This window comes from Ambystoma mexicanum, chromosome 12 (assembly GCF_040938575.1).
Source record: "Ambystoma mexicanum isolate Mex_15411 chromosome 12, UKY_AmexF1_1, whole genome shotgun sequence".
Classification (NCBI taxonomy): Eukaryota; Metazoa; Chordata; class Amphibia; order Caudata; family Ambystomatidae; genus Ambystoma; species Ambystoma mexicanum.
This window is the reverse complement of record NC_090936.1, coordinates 570,749,392-570,772,995: the sequence shown is the minus strand read 5'-3', so window position 1 is coordinate 570,772,995 and position 23,604 is coordinate 570,749,392. Positions and strand designations below refer to the sequence as shown.

The window sequence follows — 23,604 nt, the reverse complement described above, 5'->3', positions numbered from 1 at the left end:
TGCTCAAATGGAAGCATTGGAAAACGGTGAAGAAATCTATGGTCCATCAAAAGCTCCTGGATTGTGCCCTTTTAACATATTTATCCAGTGAGTCTATTCAAATATATAAACCTGTGTGTTTTGTGCAATTTTAAAACTTGACTAACGTGATGTCAAACTTCTTTTTGCATATTGCATTCATGTACATATTTCAACATTTTCTCTTAATGTACCTATATTTCTTTTTAGCTTTGTAGGGTACTTGGGCCTTAGTTCCATTGTTCTGTCCTACCCTCTTGCTTTGTGTTCATTCAGCTCTTTCACTACTGGTGTCATTGTTGCCCTGATCGCTGTATTACTGTATTCCGTTGTTCTGGCATTTTTCCTCCTCTCCTAATTTCATCTCTTTTATCACCTCAAAACATTTCTTTTGTTTCTTCAGGCACCGTTGGTGTTAGAGACCATGGGATTAACTCTCCTAGGACCAACACTCTGCTAATACTTTGCATCCTCTTGTCTCTGATGCTTTTTGGGACATGGGTGGTCTGCAGCCTCTTCATATCAAGGATGCGCCGGACACAGAGTATGGTCGCGCAAGACCCAAGAGAGGACAATTTGCGGGGACAAGGTAAAGCTCTGCAAAGACCAATCGTGCCCTAGTCTGCAAAATATCAATGAGTGTCACATACGGGGTATAAGGTATCCAGTCTGAGAGGAAGGCCATGGGAATCATGTGGAAGGTCAATCTGGTATGTTATGGTTATGTTATGTTAAACATTCAGTAAGCCCACATATACCACAGTGGCCTCCCATTGCTAGGAGACGAGCAAACCTTACTCGATAGAGCAAACGTCCAGCAAGAGGGCCATCAAGGACATTGCAAAGTGTTACATTCTTTATTGACAGAACCTTTCTCAAAGTGGTAGCACACTGCAAATAATTCTGGGCTCCAGTGTGTCTCCCCTTAAAATATGCTCCCACACCAGCATGGATTAGGACACTCTTAAGGTACTCTGGTGAAAAAGAGTGACAGTTAGGTAGGAAAAAATATAGATGGGTTTAGTGGGATGTTGCCCCTCAGATTACAGTCAGTAAAGTTTGCCATCATGGGAGAGATGTGAACTTGATAATGCGTTCCGGATGCCATTTTAAAAGTGATGCACTTGCCTCCAGAAGTACTTCAGTGCTACAGGCTGTTGCCATATTAAAGCCTGGATGTAAGAATGGCCAGAATCATAATAATTTGAATTCTGCAGAGGAGGACCCGCAGCACCTAATGCAGGCTTTAAGATGGCAAAAATGGTTTTAGTGGTGAAATTAACACAGTGGGCTGACACAGTTAGGTCAGGACCTAGAAACAACTCCAAATTCCTAAATTACTACGCAGGCTTTGCAGGAGTGGGGGGCTATGTTAAGTGGTTAAATGTCTGGCAAGCAGATCTGTAACCATCCAAATGCCTGTTGCTCTCTGAAGATGATTGCAGACTGCTCTAATGCTAAGTGGCTCCACAGTTAATCCACATGGAACTTCACGGGATCCATTTGTGGATCTCAAGACGCGGTGTCCTGTACACCCTTGGTAGTTACCAATGGAAATACCTGGTAATTGTTCATAATTGATCCTGTGCAGCTGTCCTTTTAGAACTCTAATCTGAAGATATCTGGTAAGTTATTTTGTGCATAGTTCATTACTTTTCCTTTTGGGCCTCTGCTTCTGTTTTTGGTGTCTATGCTCATGATTGTAGATTGTTTTTTTGAGACATTCCACTGGCTTCATGCTAAGTGACCTTTATGGATCCAAGTAATTGTGAATCTATGGGCAGTTACCCAAGTGCATCACACATAATATCAGATTCGTAATGTTTTGGCCAAGTTATCTCTGTTGAACAGCTGTGTCCATGATAGTCTTTGTGCATCCCCAATGAGTTGTCATTATGGATCATGGGTGTATCATACGTGTGAATTCCTTGAGCTGCTTTTTTCATCCTCAAGGGCATACCCGAGTGAAACTGTGAAGAGGTTTTGTATTCCAACTTTTGATATGAGAAAGTGGAAGAAGAAACTTTGACCAGTGGGGCTATGCCATGCTATGCAAGGACAACTCAGCCTTTCTATCATGACTTGAGGGTGAATATTGATAACGAAGACACCAACCCCTACCTCTCTACTGAACCATAGAGCTCCAGGGCATGAATACTACACCCCGATGTTCTACCGTTGAGGGAAAGCAGGACAACCAAACAAGGGAAAGCCAGGAGCAGGCTCTTCATAGGATCCCAAGTGAAGTCAATAGGACATGCATTAGTTGCCAGCAGAGAATAAGCAATAACTTTAGTATAGGCAAATGATCTTGAGGACTTTCCCAGAAGAGAGGCTGTTTGGTCGTGTGATCCCACCCACACCTACCTGCCTCTTTTAATCCCAAAAGTCCAGGAGAGAGGCAGCAGAGAAAACCCCTGAAACAGCAGGGTACACTGCCACACAAATGCACACTATGAATCAGGGTACCTAGACTGTTTCTAACATAGTGAAGACAAGCACAAAGCTTCATAGAGGAGAGACCGTGGGGAGAATAAGCAGACAGCAAATGTGTAGAAAGAGACAGTAAAGAAAATCAGCAGGCGAGGAGACTAGCTTGAAGATGCCCCTGGCTCAGAGGAGGACATCCGAGCCATGTTGTCCGGAGCACGTGGGTGAGGAGCACCAAAGTTCAGAGCCTCAGACAGAATAGAAATGTGGAGGCATGTACTCTGCAGATGGAAGGGAAGGCAAAAACTGGGGGTGGTCTTCCAGAGAGGGACCGGAAAGGCAATGAGCAGGGAATCGAGAGAGAAGGAGAGAGAGCCAATGGTCCAACCAGGAATGATCCACAGAAGAGCGTTGACAAGCAACATCTTCATGCTAGTTCCAGGTCGTCAATGTCCTGTCCAATCCCAAAGTGCACAGATCCTTTGTTTATGTTTTCTTCCCAGGTGCTAATAGGGAAATATTGAAAGGGTATATGGAGTAAAATATATTATTATAGAAACTAACATGATCTCTTACCCTTTGGTCTCTTGTTTTACCACCCAATTTTCACCTGTGCCAATCCCCACTTATCTCTTCTCGCGTTTCACTCTTTCTGAGGTTGTCAAATCAGTACTGTTTTTGGTTGTCTAATAATATTTGTGTACACATTTCTTTATGTTCAATGCTTTGGCAAAAGCACTGTATGAATGACACATTAATAATAAGTAACATGCATGGCCATGTTGGACATATGATTCTAAGCCCTTCTATTAATGGGTCTGGAAGGAACCAGTGGTGCTTCTGGGTTATTTCTATTTCAATTGTATTAAACAGGCTCTGCGCCAATGGGAGTTACACTCTGAACCCAGGATTGACACTGTGGCTAATGATATTGTCACCCATGTTGGCATAAAGTGAGTGCTGATGGAACACTGCAGTTCCCAGGAATCCTTGCTGAGGGTTTCCACTGTTCAGGAACCTGAGCAATTAACATGCAGTTTGAACAACGTAGAATCCCATGAAACCACATTGTTCGCAAACAAAAGGGATAAAAGATCCATCACTTAACTGACAGAAAGAGAGAGGGGGAAGGAGCGTGTACATTGTGCTGCAGCATGCGTAGCGCTGAAGAGTTCCCTGCAAAGCAGAGCAACTTCAGAATGCTGCAAAAACTCATGACTAAAATTAAAGACTATCAACAAAGTATCCAATTCTTAAGCAATGCTTATGATATAATAATGAGAAAGAATAAAAGGGAATAAAAAATGAGTTTTGAGAATTCAAAAAGGAATAAGAAATAACCAATTAGAGATAACATTAGGACCACCCCCAGGTACACATTAGGAATATAAAAGATGCAGAGATGGATAGAATCCTGGATTAAACATGCAGCACACATGTCTGACCTTCTGCCTAGACACATTGGGATGCTCATGGCATGGATATTCATGCCGGTGCAAATGCTGTGAATTCGGGGGGAGGTGGGGCGGCTTTATGCTCTAGCAAAAAACAGGCTGAATCCAAGTGTTTGCTTAATTTTCATGGCAGAGTGCAAAAGTGCAGGGCAAAAGGTGATGTACACACTTGTACGCCACCTTTTGGCATCCATTTTTGTACTTCGCAACACAAATGACCAAAATTCGGCTATTCGTTATGGGTCCCTGCTGCTGAATTACAACTCAAATAAAATGAGCTTCACTGTGTTTATTCTTCCTAGACTTGCTGTCTCTACTGCAACCAGTGGGACAATAGGCAGTGTGAGGTACCTCTCTTTTGATCCTTTGTGAGGTCAGTTAACACTTCTCCTGAGCAGAACAGCCCTTAGCAGGAGCTGTCCCAGAAAACCGGAATCATGAAACGGCACACCCTAAAAAAAAGGACTAGCCTCTCATCATGGTTTGCATACCAAAGGACCCTGGATGCTATGGGTCTGAGAAGGGTGCAGGCTTATTATAGGTAGATGGAGCATGGCACAGTTGGGGAAGGGTTCCACCATCTTGCTTTTCTCCGTACTTCTCCTTTGTATCTCCTACAATTCATTTAGCATACAGCACTTTGAATATGAGGCAACCAGGCAAAGACTACCTGTGACAAGGATAGGGATTTGATCCCTTAAAGGAGGATTACTTTCATCCAATTGTGCATAATACATTTGTTTTTGACAGCAATTAAGTCATGTGCACTTTGTGCACTTTTGCTGAAAGTCAATGAATTACATATACATTGTTATGTATATGTTAATCTGTGTGGGGAGATTGGGGATGTGAGTTGAGGGGCTAGAGGAGTGAGCTAGAGGTTTCGTTTGGGGGGATCACTCATTAAAAAAATAATCTGTCAAAATCATGGCGAGCAAAAGTGCACAAAGTGCACACGATTTCATTGCTGTCAGGAAACACAGTTAGAACAGCTCCTGTGCGCATTACTGAACTCAATAAGTCACACATGCAACTACAATTGCATTAATATTAATTACGCAAGCAGTGTTTGCTCCTTTTTTAATGAATTTCGATTTGTGTTTTGTTGGTGTGTGTGGATTATTTAGTAAATAATCATCACACGTACTATTTGTACAACACACAATGGAAAGGGCTGGACATTTGGTGATGTATTGATATAGTATTTATTTACTTTTTATTTATTGGGTATTTACAATGCACCTATACTCAATTTGTTTCAAGGCAGGAGAGGGGGGAACAGGGATGATAAACAGAAATGGTCCTACTAGTCCTTCTGACATTCCGATCATGCAAGTGCAGTAACAAGAAGTGTAGGGGACGTGCCGGTCAGGGCGTAAGGGCCCATGGATAAGCAAGTGCCAGGGGAGGCCAGATGGAGAGAACCAGGGGAAAGCGGAGAGAGCAGCGGAAGGTATTAGCTAACCTTTTGATAATGTTGTATTTGTGATTGGATGAGTGTGTGGATTGTTCTAGAAGTGGGCATAAGTGAAAGTGAAAGTAACATAAGATGACGTATCCAGGTTTATATTACAAATATGTACTTAAAAGAGCCTTTTTTTGTGAATGCCGTAAATTGTTACTTTAAGGTTATGTACTCATTAATTATGATTTGTTGGTTAGTTGTGTTTGTTAAACTTGTAGGGCCAGTCTCTAAAAAAAAAGCGCAAATGAAATACACACAGAGGATGGGCTTTTTTCATTTAAGCTATTTTCAGAAATGCTGAGGTCAACGTATTCACAAAGGTAACCTAAGCATTTCTGGAAGGGCTGGACAAAAGTGCTGACCTGTCCTTGCATACGCTAATGTCTTATGACAGGCTCCCAGCAACTATGTGGTAGCTAGGAGCGTATTTCACAGAGATGGGCTATTAAAGGACCCGTCTCGGTGACATGACTAAAAATAAAAGCTTCTCCATCCCTGTTCGGGGGATAGAAAACCAAGTGTGACAGCTCAGTATTAATCCGCCACTGTCACACAGAAAATCATGACAGGAAAAATAAGAAAAATATTGGGTTGGGAGTCCTGGTAAAATGGCTCAGCGGGTTAAACGCTTGTTGCTGTGATCTGTGTTTGATCTGCAGGTGGCAGGTTTGAATCCTGGCAAAGTGAACTCATCCTTCTGAGGTTGATAAATGAGTACCAATTTCGATTGGGTAATAATAGTAATGTATGTAAATATGTCCTGATTAAAGTGCTACATAAAAAACTAATTATTATAAGTGGAATGAAAACCATCATATAATTGAAAAGAGCTGGGAATTTACTGGCTCTTTGTAAGTGGGTTAATAGTTACATTATTGTAAACAATCACTGGTGGTGATAGTCGGCTTTTCCCTGCTGAATTTCCCTTAAAGTAGTTTTTAATGTGGCCGAGTGGAATGAAACATGAAGGGCAAGGTATGCAGGAAGTAGGGATGTGTAAAATACAGTTCCCAAACATAAACTTTTTCCATTTTTTGATCTGGTTCAGGTATGATGTCAAATGAAAAAGTATTTATGAAATGTTAGGAGCTGACTCCAGCTGATTGAGTTAATATTTGAACTCTACAGTACACTTGTGGTTTTTAATTTATTGTAGAGAAAAATATTTTTGATATTGTTCGTATTTGCTTAATGAAATGGACCTTTTATATTCCACATTCAGCTCAGGTGTTTTCTAAAAGAAAGTAAAAAAATTATTCTGTAATAAAGTAGATAAAAGTTGTGTTTGGCAGCGTCACGCCACTTAGGTGACATAGGCCCAGGGGCAGTTTGAGTCATACTGTTGTTGTTGTTTTGAGGGGATGCCCTGGCAGGTTGTTACCCTCAAGTCTCTAATCTGGTTGGTGTAGGTTCAGAAATGATCAGGAGCAGGGGGATGACCCTCGTTGCTGGGCTTTTAAAGCCCATCACGTTTGTGAATTCGGGATGTGCTTTAAAATGCTCAGAAACACCCCCTTACTTGTGTAAATGTGCAAAAGGGGAAAAGACATCTAAATGAGTGCATCTAGGGTGTGCTCATTCAGACGCCCTTTGTGAATTGGACCATAGCTTTTTTTTTGTGCCAAAAAAGGTTTGAGAATCTGGGGCCAGATTACAGAAACTTTGCACCAGTGCAAGGGCAAAGTTGCACGGTATTAGCAATAGGGCAAAGTTTGCCCTATTTTTAAAAACACTAGGACATATTAGAAAACGATTGCACTATGACAAATGCACCTTGACATTGTATAAGCACCTGGTAAAAAATTGCCCTAGTGCAAGAAAGATACATTTTGGATGCGTTTTTTCACCAGGGCAAAGTTTGCCCTAGTGCTAATACCATTCCGTATTAGCACTAGGGCAAACCTTGCCCTGTTGCAATAATGCAGTGAAAATCTATCTTTTTTGCCCTATGCCTACACCATGCCAAATTGCACTTGTCATGGTGCAATCGTTTTCCAATATGTCCCAGTGTTTTAAAAAATAGGGCAAACTTTGCACTAGTGCTAATACCGTGCAACTTTGCACTTGCACTGGTGCAAAATTTCTGTAATCTGGCTCCTGGTCCATAATGCTTAAAGATTTTGAACATGTGAAGACTTTTGTAAGCAGAGTCTGGAGCCCAGTCTGAAAGTGGTGAAATATGGAACATGGATTGTGGCAAGTTAATTAATGGTTGTGGGTATAATGGAATGTGTTTATATTCAAATTTGTTTATTGGCATTTTTCAATAATATCAAACAAGTTGTGTACAATGGAGCCAATCTCAAATAGTTATAAACATATGTTTAACTCAACGTCCAAAAATGACAAATACAAAAACAAGACAACCATAACTGTCTCCATTTTCTGTCCGTTTCATATATCGTTAACTGTTTCGGGGGGAGGGTGAGAGCAAGGGTGAACCATCCGGCAACTACAATAGGGGAAAAGCTTGCGCAAGGTCTCTATCCTCTGCAGTACTTCCGCTGCTGCTGGCTTTATGACAGGTCCCACATGGGCCTGGATTAAGTTCCGATTCAGGGGGGTTTATCATCCGAGGGGTGGCACATGTGTCTGGTGAGTTCCTTCCATGCCTCGAGTGACATACTAGAGTCATCCGTGGATCTGGCCACACAGTCCTCCCATGCCACGGTCTCGGCCAGCACCCACCGTTCGGTCTCTTTGTGCCATGCTTTGAACTGAGGGCCCATGGGTTTCTTCCAGGCCATTGATATAGTTCTTTTGGCCAGTATGCACGATAGGTCCATGAGCCTTGTTGCATGCTTGAGTTTGGCTGGAATGGGGTAGGTTCCTAAGAGGCACTCGCCAGGTGTCCAATTATATTTACTCAGGCCTGCTTTTTCACAAGTTTGTTGAACCCTGTCCCACAGAGCCCTTGTCCTGGGGCATTCCCATAACATGTGGATCAGATCCGCTTTTTCCCCCTTGCACCAGTTGCAGGTCGGTTGTGCCTGGGGAATGAAGGTGGCTATGTGGCACGGGGTCAGGTAAGTTCTATGTAGTATGTTCAACTGAATCTGCCTAAATCTATGTTTTCTGGACACCGTTTTGGGGATTGTGAGGGCTCTGTTCCACTCCCCTTCAGTCATTTCCCAGCCTATATCCTCCTCCTATTTGCTTTTCATTTCCATGCTCCGAGGATTTGGCATGTCGATCAGGTGGCCATATATTTGCGAAACGGGTTTACCGCCCTCTACCAAGTTGTACATCAAGGTGAGGAGTGGGTCTGTATCTGGTTGCGTCGGCCACGAGTCCCATTTGCGTCGGGCCACAGCACGAGTTCTTTGGTACCACAGAAACTGGCCGGTATGCATGCCTTCCGTCTCCTGCAGTGAGGTGAACTCCCTGAAAGTGCCTTCATCACACAGATCTCCCCAGGTGTAGATCCCTTCCCTCTCCCAGAGCCTGATATGTTTCAAATCCGAAAGTGTTGAGCATAGGTCTGCGATCAGGGGGACTTCTGAGGTATAGGAGTTCCGTGAGTTAGTGAGCATTTTCGCCCTGTGCCAAATTTTCCTTCCCAGGTCAGCCAAAAAGGGTAGAGTTCCCAGCAGTTTGGACGATGCCCAGACCAGTTCTTTCAGATGGAATTGGGGCAGCATGGCCTGTAGCAATAGTGTTTCAGATGTGGGTTCATCATCTAGCCATTTGGTCACAAAACTAAGCTGTGCTGCTATGTAATATTTTTCTAGGTTTGGAAGTTGGATACCGCCTTGGCTGTATGGTAGGGTTAGCAATTGCAACGCTATTCTATGCCTGCCTTTCCCCCATAGGAACTCTCGCAGTATGGTCTCCAGCAGTCCGAAGAAGGGCTTGTGTATATAGTAGTGTACATTTTGAAACCCATAAAGGAAACGTGGGAGAACGATCACTTCAGTTATCGAAGCCCTGCCCCTCATCGAGAGGGGGAGTTTCGCCCAGAACGCCATTGATTTGCGCAGGCGGGGAGTGCTGCCTTTGTGTTTCATTCGTGCATTAGCACGGGGGTATGCATAATGTACACTTCAAGCTAGCGGAATGACGTGCTCTGCCACTGGATCCCAACTTCAGGGAGTGCTTCTAAACTCTCTGTTTTCAGGGCCACTAGGGGGAACATACAAGACTTTGATCTGCTAAAACATATCCCAGAGACCTTAGAATAATTGTCCAGCACCTCTAACATGGTTGGTACGTTGAGGTGTGGGTCCCTGACGTATATGAGAACGTCATCCGCGTAGAGCGAGATGATGTGATCCACGTCTCCCAGTCTAATGCCTGCATCGAAGAATTGCTTTCTAAAGTAGACAGCTATGAGTTATAGTCCCAGTATGTAAAGCATTGGGGATAGTGGACAACCCTGTCTAGTCCCCCTGCATATATCCCAGGCCTCCGACACATACCTCCCAGATTTCACCCTTGCCTTAGGTTTAGCATACAAGATGTTAATCCACCTGATAAACCCGGGACCAAAGCCAAACACTCTAAGCACTGCCACAAGCCATTCCCAGTAAATGGAGTCAAACGCTTTGACTGCGTCTAGGGACATCAGCGCGTATGAGTCCTTGTCTTTATCGGTTTGCACTATAATGTGCTGTAGCCTGCGTAGTTTCATGGACGTATTTTGGCCCGGCACGAAGCCTCACTGATCTGGGTGAACTATGTCTCCTATTATTCTAGACAGCCGCTTCGCTAAGATCATAGTCAGGATTTTAACATCACATTGGTCTGCCGGTTTATTGGGCTTGAGGATCGGGATCACAAGTGTCTCCCTCATACTTTCGGGTAGTATCCCTTCTTCGTATGCCTCCTGGTATTCTGCGTGTAGTAGGGTGGTCAGGGAGGACTCATACGTTTTAAAAAATTCCGTGGGCAACCCGTCTGTTCCCAGTGCTTTGCCTCTGGCCAGGGATCTGATTGCATCAGTAATGTCTTCGGGCATGATTTCTGCTTCTAGGGAGTCAGCTTGCTCAGGGGACAGCCTGGGGAGCCCTATCTCTTCTAGTGTTTCTATCACCCGTTCATGGGGGACCTGCTCCTCGTGTGAATACAGGTGGGTGTAAAAGCGAGTGAAAGTGTCATTTAGGCCCTCCTGCGTACAGTGTGTGTTTCCATCCTCATCTTGTAGTGAGGTGGTGGGGTGTTTGGGGTGCTCTTTACGGCAGAGCCAGGCGAGTAGTCTGCCCGGTCTGTCGGCCTCAACATGTGCTCTATTTGTTCTGGCAGTATAGTCAAACTTTTCCAGCCTGTTCCACGCAGTTATGTTCCGCTCTCTAGGTTTCACAAGCTCCTCTTCCCTCTGTTGGGTGTCTATGGGGGTAGCCTCAAGTCGCTCAATCTGCCATTCCACTAGGTCTAGTTCTTTCCTGAGCAGCTTCTTGATACCTCCCGCCTTTGCAATTGCTTCTCCCCTGGTTACCACCTTTAGAGCCTCCCACACTGTGCTATTGTAAGCTACACTACCAGTGTTAACCTCTAGGTATGCATCAATAGAATCGCGTAATTCTTCTCAGAAGGCTGGGTCCCTCAGGGCGCCTGAGGGCATTTTCCACATGGGGATGGGGGGTCTGGGCCCTCTGTGGTTCCATGTTGTCAGAAGCGGGGAGTGATCAGAGATAGTCCTCCCCAAGTATTGTGCTCCCTCCACCCGGGGTAAGTGTTCCCTGTCTATGAATATATAATCTTGTCTTGTGTGTAGCTTATGTGGGGATGAGTAGAATGAGTATTTGCGTGCTTCAGGATGTTTTTCCCGCCACACATCCGTCATTTCCAGCCTCCCCAACATGGCGGATAGTGCTTTCCTAGCGGTCGATGGGCCTCCTAGCTGTGGTGTGGATCTGTCCAGCCATGGGTCATGTACACAATTAAAATCCCCCCTCCCCCAAATAAAGAGATTGTTCCTGTACTGTGCAACTCTAGGGTACAGAGAGTTCAGGTAGGACGGTATGTTATTGTTAGGGAGATAGGAGTTCATGATGCATACTTCTTCTTGTTCAATGAATCCCCAAATTACGACGAACCTACCTTCCGGGTCTATCTCAGTTTTGTCCACCCGGAATGGGAGCTGTGGGTGAATCCAAGTGTAGACCCCTCTTGCGTATTTACAATAAGTGGTACCAAACCCCTGTCCACCCCAATGTGTTTGTAGCTTGGCCATCGAGTCCGCTGTGCAGTGGGTCTCCTGTAGTAGTTCTATCATTACCCCTTTTCTGTGCAGGTAGGTATTAATCCTGTTCCTTCGGAGATAAGTCCTTAGGCCCCTTACATTCCATGTCATTATTTTTATGGTGGTCGCAGCCATAGGGGTTTAGTAACGGATCTGTTGTCCCCCCCTTTCCCCGCCTCTGCCGCCCCCGGGCCTGGACCTGTTAACCAGGGGTCGGTCTGTGTTGGGCTTGGGGCGCGAGCCTCATCATTTCCTCCCTCCCTTCCCCCCTCCCTCTCAGTGTCAATTGGAGACTTATTAACTTTAACAATCCTCATTCTAGTGAATAAGGGCAGCAAACCTTTCAACTCAAAACTGCCCCAGCAGTTGCCTCAAACTTGCAGTGCTCGGGGGCACCCGATCTTTCCAGGCCTTTCCGGGCCTCCCGGTGCGGGTGGTGTGTCGGCAGTCGGCCTCCATGTATTGAAGGGGGGTGCATCGGCTTCGTTGTTATTCGCATGGGTCGGTGCGCTCCTGCCCGTCATGGCGTACGTAAAGTTGTAGATCTCAAGCGGTCCGGTATTCATTCGGCAGTTGTGCGAACCTTCATTTTCCTGTCGTTTGGTGCTTTCAATGGCCTGTGACTTCATGCGCAGTGCTTTCCTTATCATCTGCAAGGTTGTTGTCCTCAATCCACATATTTGCCTCTGCCGGAGTCTCAAGAAAGATAGCTTTCCCCTTATATAGTACCTTAAGGCGGGACGGGTACAGTAGCATGTACTTGAGGTTTAGCTTGCGCAACCTAGCTTTCACCGGTACAAATGAGTTCCCCGCTCGCTGCACCGCGGGGGTATAGTCTGGGTAAATGACTATTTTGGTGCCATGTTTCTCGATCTCCCCTCCTTCTCTTGAGAATCTCAGTATAGTCTCTCTGTTGCGAAAGTTCAAGACTTTTGCAATAATAGGGCGCGGTCGGGAGCCCGGAGGGGGCCTCTTCTGAAGTGATCTGTGGGCCCGTTCTATTGAGAATCCCTGGGTCAGTTTGCCAGCCCCGATTTCTTGCAATAGCATTGTTTCTACGTGTCTTACGGTACCCCCAGGATTCGGATGTTGCCACGGCGGGCACGTCCTTCAGCATCCTCTGTTCGCGCCTCTAGCCGCGCTACTTGCAACTCAAGGTCTTGGACCTTAGATTTAAGTTCCGTGGTGTCGTTAACATTGTCTTGGAGCGTTGCCTCCGTTGTGGTCACCCTTTCTGTAAGGTTATGGGCGTCCTGTCTCATCAGTTGCATGTCCGACTTGATTTCATCGATCCTGGTTTCGATGGACGTTCGTAGCGCCGCTATGGCTTGTAGCACTTGCGTATTTGTCGGATCGTCCTCCTTAGCCATCGGGTCGTCTGCTGCCTCTGTCCCCTGTTGTTGTTTCGCCCTGACCGTGGTGAAGGAGTCCATGGTCGCGGTTTTTAATTTGCTTTTGGGGGGCGACATTGTCTGTCTTTGGGCGTGCTCCGCGGCCTTTTCCCGTTCAGCGGGGACGTGTATGTAGGGTCGATTGTGAGGGCGGTCGTTGCAGATGGGGAGTTGTCAGCCCGCGGATGTTCCGGAGGGAACCGCCCGCCGCCTTCTCTCTTCTTCGTGTCTCTCCGTGTCTCTCGCGGCCTCCCGCCAGCCAGCGCCTCTCCTGCACGCGGTCTCACGCTGAGGGTCTCCTCCTCCCGGTACTCGGTCACAGAGATAGAGACCCGGGTCACAGCTGGCTGCGGGGGTCCGTCCCCCCCGAGGTGTCGCCGGATCACTGGTTGGATGCTGTGGACCCTCCTGTCTCGCCTCCGAAGGCTATCCGCCCTCCAGCGGTGCGTCTCAGATGGGACCGGCGGGCACCGCCATTTTGTTGGGCCGGGGCCTCCTCTCTGTTCGCTTCGGATAACCGTTATCTCGGTCCGATTTTCTTGCGGAAACTTCGTCGAGAGTAGGGAAACGGTTCTTCTTCCCATAGCTACTTCAGGCGTGCTTGTTCAGCTTAAGCAGGCCGAACAATTTGGTCCGTTGTAGGATCTCGGGCAGGAGCGCGAGGAGAACACGTCCTCACTCCATGCGCGCTGGCCACGCCCCCCCTATAATGGAATGTGTGCACCATTACATTTTTGCAGATAGAGTTGTTTACATTGCATGAGTAATGGGTACAACCATTTGTCAAGGGTTGTCTTACGTTGAGATCATGATTTAATTTCCATTTTTGGCATACTGGATAGGAATTTAGTTCAAAGTTAATAAATCAATAGTTTTCCATAATTATTTTGCAGACCCTGTAACACCTGTAACACCCAGTGATTCTTTGTTATGATTGAACCATGTAAACTTGTCGGTGTGTGTTGTTCATGTTGATTGTTTTCATGTTTGTTTGTTTGTGGAACGTTTTGGAACTATTATGTGCTTTTGTGGGTAGGGTTGGTTCTAACATTTGAAAGCTCTTGTTTGCTTAGCAGGTACATTTTGAAATGTGAATTTTAATATGTGTTTAATATTGTTTTTTGGGTTTCATGTAAACGAGTTCAGAATTGATTACAGCATCTGGATTCTGAATGTTAAGTATTTCTTTGTGTCAGTGGAATATGAATTAACAGTTTGAGCCGAAATAGGAGGAGTGCCTTTAATTTGTAATTTGGTTTATGTCTTTAGTGAAACGTTGTTGGTTTTTGGGGTTTGTTACAATACGTTTATACTGTTGGCTTACAGTGTATATTATTTATACAGGCTCCTTACTCCCTGTGATAGTTTATTCTTTTTTATTCTGGCATGGCAGTTTATAGGCAGGCATGGTTTATCAATAGTCACACTGATGGAGTAATAATCCATGTGTAACAAAATGACAGATTCTGTCAGAGAAGTTAATGGATGATGATTGTTTTAATTACTGTGACCTTTTTAGTGGGTATATTTCTCTTTATTTATTTGTGTGTGCTATGCAGCTGGATTTTGGAAACGGAGCTTATTTAGAACTTGGAGCAGCACCTTCTACAGCTGAGCCACTTGTCCAATTGTGGTTGTCATTTCCTTTGAGATTATGGCTCACTTGCAAGAAATGTATATTGATTGAAATATTGCAGACAATACACAGAAACCGGTCGCTATAATGTATACAAAAGGCAAAGCAAACAAGTATATAGGGCAACCTCAGGAAAGTGACTACAAATTAAATAGTCACTCTATGCAAAGTAAAAGGATAACAAATATTGAATTAGGTGAATCATCACACAACATTAAAAAAAAAATCCAATAGTAAATGGAAATGGAATCAGTAAAAAAGCATATCTTTACACTGTCATGGTGGCGAAAGACACGCCAATTAATACATACCAAATAAACGTTCATCATACTCAAAATTAATCAGTGAAGCACCCCTCTCCCTCACCTTTTGTTTTTCTCTGGCTCTACCAGAAATGTCGTCAGGCCTAGTACGGTAGTCGCCTGTCTGTTTCCATTTCCTTCCCACTCTCCCCCTCCCTTCCTATGTCTTAGCTCTTACACTATCTGAAATGTCGTCAGGCCGAGTACGATAGTTAATTTCACATCCTTACTGTTCATGGCCTGTAAGAATGTCATTGGGCCTCATTACGAGTCCGGCGGTAACTGAGCTGGAAAAACTGGCAGGTTACTGCCGGGCTCGTATTACCATTCCGCCTCCGTGATTCCCGGAATTACCGGGGCATTACGACCCCGGTGACCATGGGAATTCCGGTGGCGGAATTGTGTAAGTACCCATTCCCATGGAGTCCCATAGGACTCCATGGGGATGGGGACAATGGAAACACCGGTTCTGTCTATGACGGAGCCGGTGTTTCCATTTCTGCCTGCAGGCAGGTGGTGTTAAACCCGCCAGGTCAGACCTGGCGGGAGTGACACCTCCCGCCTGCAGGACTCTTAATCAGCCGGTCCGGAAAGAACAGTGGTGGCGGTTTTACCACCACCTTTCTTTCCGGACCGGCAGGGTCATAATGAGGCCCATTGTATTTTCTCTTGTTCCCTCCCTTGCCTTGAAGCGCTTTGAAACACATTGGGCCTCATTACGACCCAGGCGGTAAGTTACCGCCTGGGCCGTGACTTTACCACCATGGCGTAAACTACGTTTACGCCATGGTGGTTGGCGGACTTACCGCCCCATTCCGACCTTGGCGGGGCGGTAAGTCCCCAATCCCCATTTACCCTTCCCCATTCCCATTTTTGCCCCATAGGGCATAATGGGAGTGGGGAAGGCGTTAATTACGCCACCGTAAATTACGGTGGCGTAATTAACTCCATGGTCCCTTAGCGCCATGGATTTTAACACCTGCTAAAAGCAGGTGTTAAAAGCGCCATGGCGCTAAGGGACCTCGTACTCAGGCGGTAAGGGTCGGCGCTGTTAACGCTGCCGTTAACCCCTTACCGCCTGGGTCGTAATGAGGCCCATTGTGTATAGGCGCTATATAAATAAACTATCATATCATATCAAGCATGAAACACAAGCCATTACAATTGCATGACAAAAATACAATCACACATTTAGACAAATGTAATGAACAGTTAGGATGAGCAATATTAATAAAGCTCTATATGACCAGACACGTTTCATTCCCATATCTGAAGAATTACAAATCATTTGCAGGAAATTCTTCAGGGGTTTTAGTACTGGGTGGCAGTGTCTCTGCTGTTCTTTCTGAACAAAAAAGTCTGTGATGTCCCAATTCATGATACTCTGCGAAAAGGATAAGGGCAACTAATTAATTGTTGCTTCTAGGCTAATGGTGAATCATTGTCAAAGGAGGTATATTAAATGGAGCCTATTAGTCGCTCTCATAAGCTCCTCGTTCACTTACTGATGGTATTCAATTAACACCAGTAATTTCAGCATAGGGGTTTCAATCCACCATACCAGCTGTAGCCTTTGGGGTGCAATGAGAAAGACCAGTAATTAGTGACAATCTGTCACTAATCTCTATTGTAAAATGACTATCGTTCATTGTCAGGAGCTAGAATATAAACAGGGAGTCTGATTCAAAAGTTTGGGACTTGCTCCCTGTACATAGGGGTATGGTGTCAATTTACATTAAGTCTGTGGTTCTTCTTATGAGGTGTCTGGCGGTCTGCCATGAGGTGGAATTAGGTCACACAAAGTCAGAATCTGCCGTCTTCTAGATGTTACATAAGAATTCAGTCCCATGGAGAATCTGTGAAGCCGCAGAAAAGTGGTCAAAGATTGATGTGCATACCAGCAGGCATTGGTGTATTGGAGAAGGACATCGAACTTGAAGTGTGCACCCATTGTCTACTGCCCCGCATGGTCTATAATCGTTATTTTAGAGTCGAGTGGAGCTACACACTAACTAAACAATTTTGTAAAAGTAGATTAGAAATGTGGGCAACAATACTCACTCAGTGTCTGTAATTTATGACAGGATCAAATGGGGTAATTCAATTGTATAGCCGGTTCTGGCGCAGACAGCAAGCAGGAATTTAGCAGTCCTTACAGCAGTGGCCGTCTCTGTATATTTTGCCAATCGTCGGCACTCTGTGATGGAAGTGGAGAGTAAACATCCGGCTTAGTCAACAGTCAAGCATCCTTGCGGCTATCAATGCAAGGGGTCATGGGGATTTGTGGCGTCAGGGTCAGTAAAATATAGAAGGTACTTACTTTCACAGGGAATGCCCGTTATTCAGTCATTCAATGTCGGCGTTTTCACACAAACTTCTTGTCCGTCCGTGGCCGCTGTATGTTAGTGAGACCAGTAAACTGACGTGATATAAAGTCACGTGATGTATACATCGATGCAGCAGTTAGCTGTGGCCATCTTGCAGTGGGAAAAGGAACTGATTGATTAGGATCCTCTCAAAACATACATTATGTTTGAGTGTGTTTGGGCATGCGGAATGTACATGATGTCCGAAAATTGAAAATGTTCAATTACAAATAATCTTGCGCAGGTGGTCCGTGATGTACCTGATCCTGGTTGGGCAACTTGGGCCCTGGATATGAGATATGAGTTGCCTGAGGAAGTATGGAAAGGAATCTGTACAGGGCCTTGTAGGTATAAAGTTGACCTAGACTTGCGATTGGCTCAGCAGCGAATTGTGTATCGCATCTATTGGACACCTTAAAAAATGAAGCGTTGTAAACTAGTGCAGGATGACACATGTTGGAATTGTAAGTCTGATGTGGGTACTGGTTTGCACATATTTTGGTCCTGATGAATAATTAGCACCTTCTGGGATGATGTTCTGCAACATGTGGAGCTTGTCTTGGGTTTCTTTCTCCCCTGCACCCCTTTGCTATGTGTAATGGGCTTGTTCCCGGTAGATTTTCAGCTTTCTCTTGGACAGCTTTTTTGGTTTATAGGGCCCTATTGGTAGCTATAAAGCAAATCTTGAAAAACTGGAAAAGTGATGCAAAGCCTTCAGTCAATGGCTGGTTGCAGGATCTAACCATTCTATCAAGTAGGGAGAAGGTAATTTATCAGAGACAAAAATAAACAGATAGATATATCTATCCATACGGAATGCTTTTAATGAATTACTTGTACATCTGAATCATTTTCCCTCTCATTGTATTGTTTAATGCATTTTTATCTGTCTCTCTTCGTCTCCTCTCTTTTCCTTCTTCTCTCTCACACTATTTGCTCCTTCTTTTCTTTTCCTAAATGCTATCTCATTCTCTCCCTTTTCTCTTGCTCTTTCTTTCCTTTCTTGATCTATATGCCGCCTGTAGAAGTTGTGTAGATATGCGGTTATATTGTTTAAAAGATGATTATTTGTTAAAATATGATATTGCTGTTTATCTTCTGTATGTTATAAAAATTTCAATAAAGAAATTTGATTAAAAAAAGAAAAAATCTTAAAGGTTTATATAGAGCGATGCATGTCTGGACTCCAGCGTGTCACTGCTATGCATTAGATTTAGCGTGACTAAGAAGGACAAGGTCAACAATTAAAATTCCTAGTTTATTAGCTAATTAAATGCCAGTCAATTGTCTCATTGAGCCCCAATTCATGGCTTTTTGTTAGGAAGATCATGCGTGTTTCCACCCTTGTGAGTCTATCTTTGTTCATCGGTAAATTGCCGCTCTGACGGAGTTTAAGTAATATGGAACACCTTATTTCATTGCATGAATGTCCTGCCATCAGAAAATGACCTACCAGAGGGGCCATTAATACTCAGTTTCTTATGCAGCTTTTGTCCTCAGCAATGCAGACTTTCACTGGTCTTTCCAGTTTACTGATGTAGAAATTTTCACATGGGCACCAGATCGCATAGATCATCCATGCCATGTTACAATTAGTGAATTTCTTTTGTTGCCATGGTTTATTAAGGCCTATGTTTAGTGTTGTGGTTCTGGTGGTCAGACTGCAACATCTGCAATTACCACAAGCACTATGGCCTCTCAGTTTGTTTAGGCCCCAAGACTCAGTTAAGGTGGTCTGACTTGTGGCTGGTTTAGTGATTAATGCCTTCAGGTTTCTGCTCCTCTTGAAGGCACATCTCAGGGGAGCAATCAGGTTTTGTCCCTTTAGACAACAAGTCTTTGCCACTATTCATTGGATTTGATTCGACATGACATTGAATGTGGTGACAAAGACAATTAGGTCTTCAGCAGTATTTTTAAGTCTGTATTCTAACAGTCCTTCCCTGTTGTTATTGTATGCTCTTTTGAAGGCTTTTTTAACATGTGTATGTGGATAACTTCATTTTAGTAAATTCGTACTGAGTGTCTTAACTTCTTTGATGAACTTATCTGTGTTGGTACTGTTGCGTTTCAACCTCAAAAATTGTCAGATGCGAAGATTCTCTCGGACATGCCTGGGGTGAGAGCTGTCATAGAGCTTTTATCCGTAGGTTTGTGAAAAGTTTTGACTTTAAGCACACCTTCAGCATTGTCAGAGTAGATGGTAATATCCCAAAAATTCACCTGTATGTTGCTGCTGGTCATCGTAAGTTGTAAATATGGATGTTGTGTATTCAACCATTCGAAGAATGTTAGTAGGCTGGCCTCATCACCATGCCAGATCACAAGCACATCGTCAATGTATATTTTCCACTTGACGATATGGGCATAGTGGGGGTTGCAGTCAATCAGAATTCTGCTACTTTCCAATAGTTCAACATATAGATTCGCCAGGGTGGGTGCTACAGCTGACCCCATCGCTGTGGCATGTATACGTTTGAATAATCTGTTATTGAATTGAAAGCAGTTTTCGGTCATCTCCACCTCAGTGCACCAGAGTATGAACCAGTTGGGAATGATACTGTCTTGTCTTTTGGAAAATGGGAGCACTTCTATCATTTCAAGGGTTGCTTCTTGTGGAATTTTATTATATAGTGATACAATGTCCAAAGTCACCAGGTTCTCAGTTTGGTTATTGAATCAATGGCCTTCAATCAAATTGATAATACTGGTAGTGTCTTGTACGTACAAGGGCATCGCAGTAACGTAGCCTTTCAGAAGAAATAGTGCACGCTGTTACTGTTTACCTTTCTTCATTATTGGCATTGGTAGAATAAACATTCAGGAGGTATTGCGCTTGTGTCCTTATTTTTTTTTTAATAAGGAGTATTTCTTTACATGATCCATATTCACCATGATTATTTACAATAACTATATGCAGCTATACAAGCTGCTATTCTTTGTAATGTTCTGTTTTTATGTGACTAATTTATTGCACACTCCACTTTGGACCATGTATTTACTCTAAGGCACTGTGCACTTTAGATTGCAAATTTGCACACTTTGTGCTCTCTATCTTTGCATATATTTTGCACATGCTGCTTTTGTTGGTAAAAGTTTTGAAGTTAAGCATTTACATTTATTTAGCAAGCTACCTGGTATTCAACTCCTGGCGCCATGCACTTTAATTGCTAATTTGCACATCTACGTGCCTGTTGGATCGATATATATTCAGCCCATGGTGTAATTCTCTGTAAGTGTCTGCTTGTGTGTAACTAATTGATTGCACACTTCAATTTGGACTGTTTATTTACTCCAAGGCACGGTGCACTTTTGATTGCAAATTTGCACACTTCGTGCTCACTATTATGACATATATTTTGCACATGCTGCTTTTGTTGTTAATCGGTTTGAAGTTAAGATTTCAGTGGTGTTTACCTTTAATATAGTTGGACATGTAGCACAGACCCTGTAAATAGATAACTGGACTTCAGGCACTACACATTTTAGCATTTACCAGACCTGCACTAAATTTGCCTTTGTTGGATTTTACTGTATTTTACTGCTTTTGTGCCATTACCTAAATGCATGTCCAACTCCAAGCCGTCTCCTTAACCAAAGGCATTGTGCATTCTAGATTGCAAATTTGCACACTTTGTGCCTAGTTTTCGCTTCTTTTCTTTTCTTTCCCTCCATTCAGCACATGCTGTTTTTTTTCTCTAACAGGCTTTCAGTTGTTTTACTCAATGTTTAAGGCCTATTGCAGTGGTAGTGTGAGTAGCTAGAGGTGTTGTGGCTAGTGTAGACATGTGTGTTTTTGATACTTTCTGCATCTGTGCAGCATAAATCTTGTTGTGTTTTTGGTGTATTTGGCCAATCATACAAGATGTACCCAGTGCGTACTTCTGGACATTCCCTTGTTGAGATGGGTCAGGCATATGGAGCATACAATTGCTGGGGCACTTTTCCACATCTTAGTGGCGTGGGAATTTAAAATATTGTCACACCCAAGAGCCAGAGGTTACCTCTAGGTACAGGCCATGTGACAGCCGAAGGCAAATATGTTGTGAGGTATCAGTTGTGTGTTTGTTGTAGATGGGTGTGGAGGTAGAGCTGTTTTGTGATTCAGGGGTGAGAGTGAGTGTGGGATGTCAGTTTGTGTGTGTAGTTGTAGGTTAGTGTCAGCTGTCGCTGTGGAGGTAATTATTGTTGGTAGGGTGGTGTGTGTATGTGCGATCTGTGGGGCTCAGGTCTTTGTACATTATGGATGTGGGTGGGTCGGCAATGTGGTGGTGAGGGTCACCTTGATCAAGATCACTTGCACAGGAATGCCTTAAAGACAGAAAGTGTGCTGAAATATGTTTTCATCTTAAATTGCATTTGTTGGTTTTGTTTGTGTGTTTGCATTTAACGCAACAATTTGCTATATTTAATTGATTTGCAGTGCACTGGGCATGATATCTCCACTGTAGCATGCTGCCTTCTTGTTACAACCTCAAGGGCTTGGGATTTCTCAGCATTGCAAGCACTCGGTGGAGCACATAAAGATAGATCTGGAACAAGATGTTTATATCATGGGAATGAGACTGTTTATTTGCTCATTCTTTGTATGTTCTATTTTCGCTTTGGTAACTAGTAATAGTTTGTTTAGTTCTTACTAAAGCTAGCGTACCTAGCAATATTGTTGATGTTCCTTTACTACAGTTGTTAGTTTATTGATCCCTGTTTCCCTTTAGGGATTCCAACTTCTTTACATAAGTATTTCTTTTTTGCAATGTATTCTTACAAGTTTCATTAGTTGCTATCACAGTAGCCCTTTGTGTTGTAGTGGGCTGCATTTCATCAGCAGTGTTTTGTCTATTGTGTATTTTTTAAGCTTGTCCTGTAAAAAGATACACTTATGTAATTATTTGGTATGGTTTCTCGAAGTAAGTTGTCTATAATGTCACAAAAATTTAGTAGCACAGTTAAAGTTTCCTACTGACACCATTTTGTCAAATGGTTCACTTACCAGGATGATGTAAATGGTATCTCTTCAACTTGTGGCTATGGTGTTTCTGAAGATGCTTTGTTCCGAGGCTGGCACCTTTTTTATGCTGTGCTCTGGCATCAGTCCTGTAATACATGTACAAATGTATTGTTAATTGAGAAGGTTTAAATTGGTGCACTTTTTCACATATTCTTAATTGGTTCACTTTTTTACGCATTCTCAATGATTTCACTTTTTTCCCACATTCTCATTTCGTCCACTGTTTTGAACTTTCTAAATTGGTTCATGTATCACTAATTGCAACGCCAACGTCTGTGACACTTTGTATGATGATAGTGGTGAGCTTGGTACCTTTTTCATTTTTTTCTGGAGTTGTCCATTATTTGTGTTGTTTATATGCTTGTCACAGCTTTTCTTCATTTCTTGAATTCTACACTTGAGGTGGTGATATGCACTTCTTTATGGTTGCTCTGCTTCTCCCTGTGAACCTGGGATATCAGTACGGGAACTTTGATGACTGGGTGCTTCAGATGCATGTATTGATGCTATAGCTGGGGATAATGTATTTTTTGTTACATGTACTAACCACAGTAGTTGTTTTGTTGCAACTAATGTGCATTTGTCATGCTATTGAATTTAGTTCATACTGTTAATTAGGATGTTTTTGATTTTACTACTATTGTTTTGTGTCATTATTATTATAGTTATTTAATACTATAGGACATATTGTAGGGAAGTATCTTATATCTGTTTACTGGAATGATGTTAATGATAATGATGTATTCATGAGACATTTTAGCCTTCTAATGGTGTCTTTTATTCTTTGCTTCTCTTGTGCTGAGGTGTCACTGTAATGATAGAGAAATTGTGTATTTTAACAGGTGCATTTATTGTTAATTGTGCTGATGCAATATTTGGAACCAGGAGGTCTACCCGAAGTGTTTGCAACACTGCATACGGTGGTTTGAAGGGAAAGTTCTGCCACTGATTTATTTATTGTGTTCATCAGAGGTGTTCTTTTGATGAAGTATTCAAGACGATGTTTCTGCAAATATATGTATGCACCTCAAAACGTGTGTTATAACTTAGTTGTTTCTTGTGTTTTTCTTTGATGGGGTTATCTATAGTAGTGAACAGTGCTGCGTTTTTTTGGGGCAATCTGAAGCTTTGAAGTATGTATATTTGGAATTTTTACAGTATATTTTGGGGATTTCCATGTCGTCATTCATCATTAGTAAATGATCAAAATTAAATGTTAACACGTTATCTTTTTAAATAGGTGCACGTGTGATATTATGCATCCATGCTGGATGTTTTGGGACACTTGCCAGTACGCTATGAACCTATGAGGCATGTGTGTTTCTGTGTAAGTTGGGATATCTTATGGGGATT

The 23,604-nt window shown here is 43.3% G+C and overlaps 1 protein-coding gene across 2 annotated transcripts in view; it reads left to right on the top strand.

Annotated features, from left to right (window-relative positions):
• CD6 (CD6 molecule) overlaps positions 1-23,604 on the top strand; it is a 333,337-nt gene that overhangs the window by 208,653 nt on the left and 101,080 nt on the right. For both annotated transcript variants that reach the window (XM_069628887.1, XM_069628886.1), the window contains exon 6: positions 422-607. In XM_069628887.1, the coding sequence (XP_069484988.1) occupies positions 422-607 (186 nt within the window). The remainder of the gene's footprint in view (positions 1-421; positions 608-23,604) is intronic.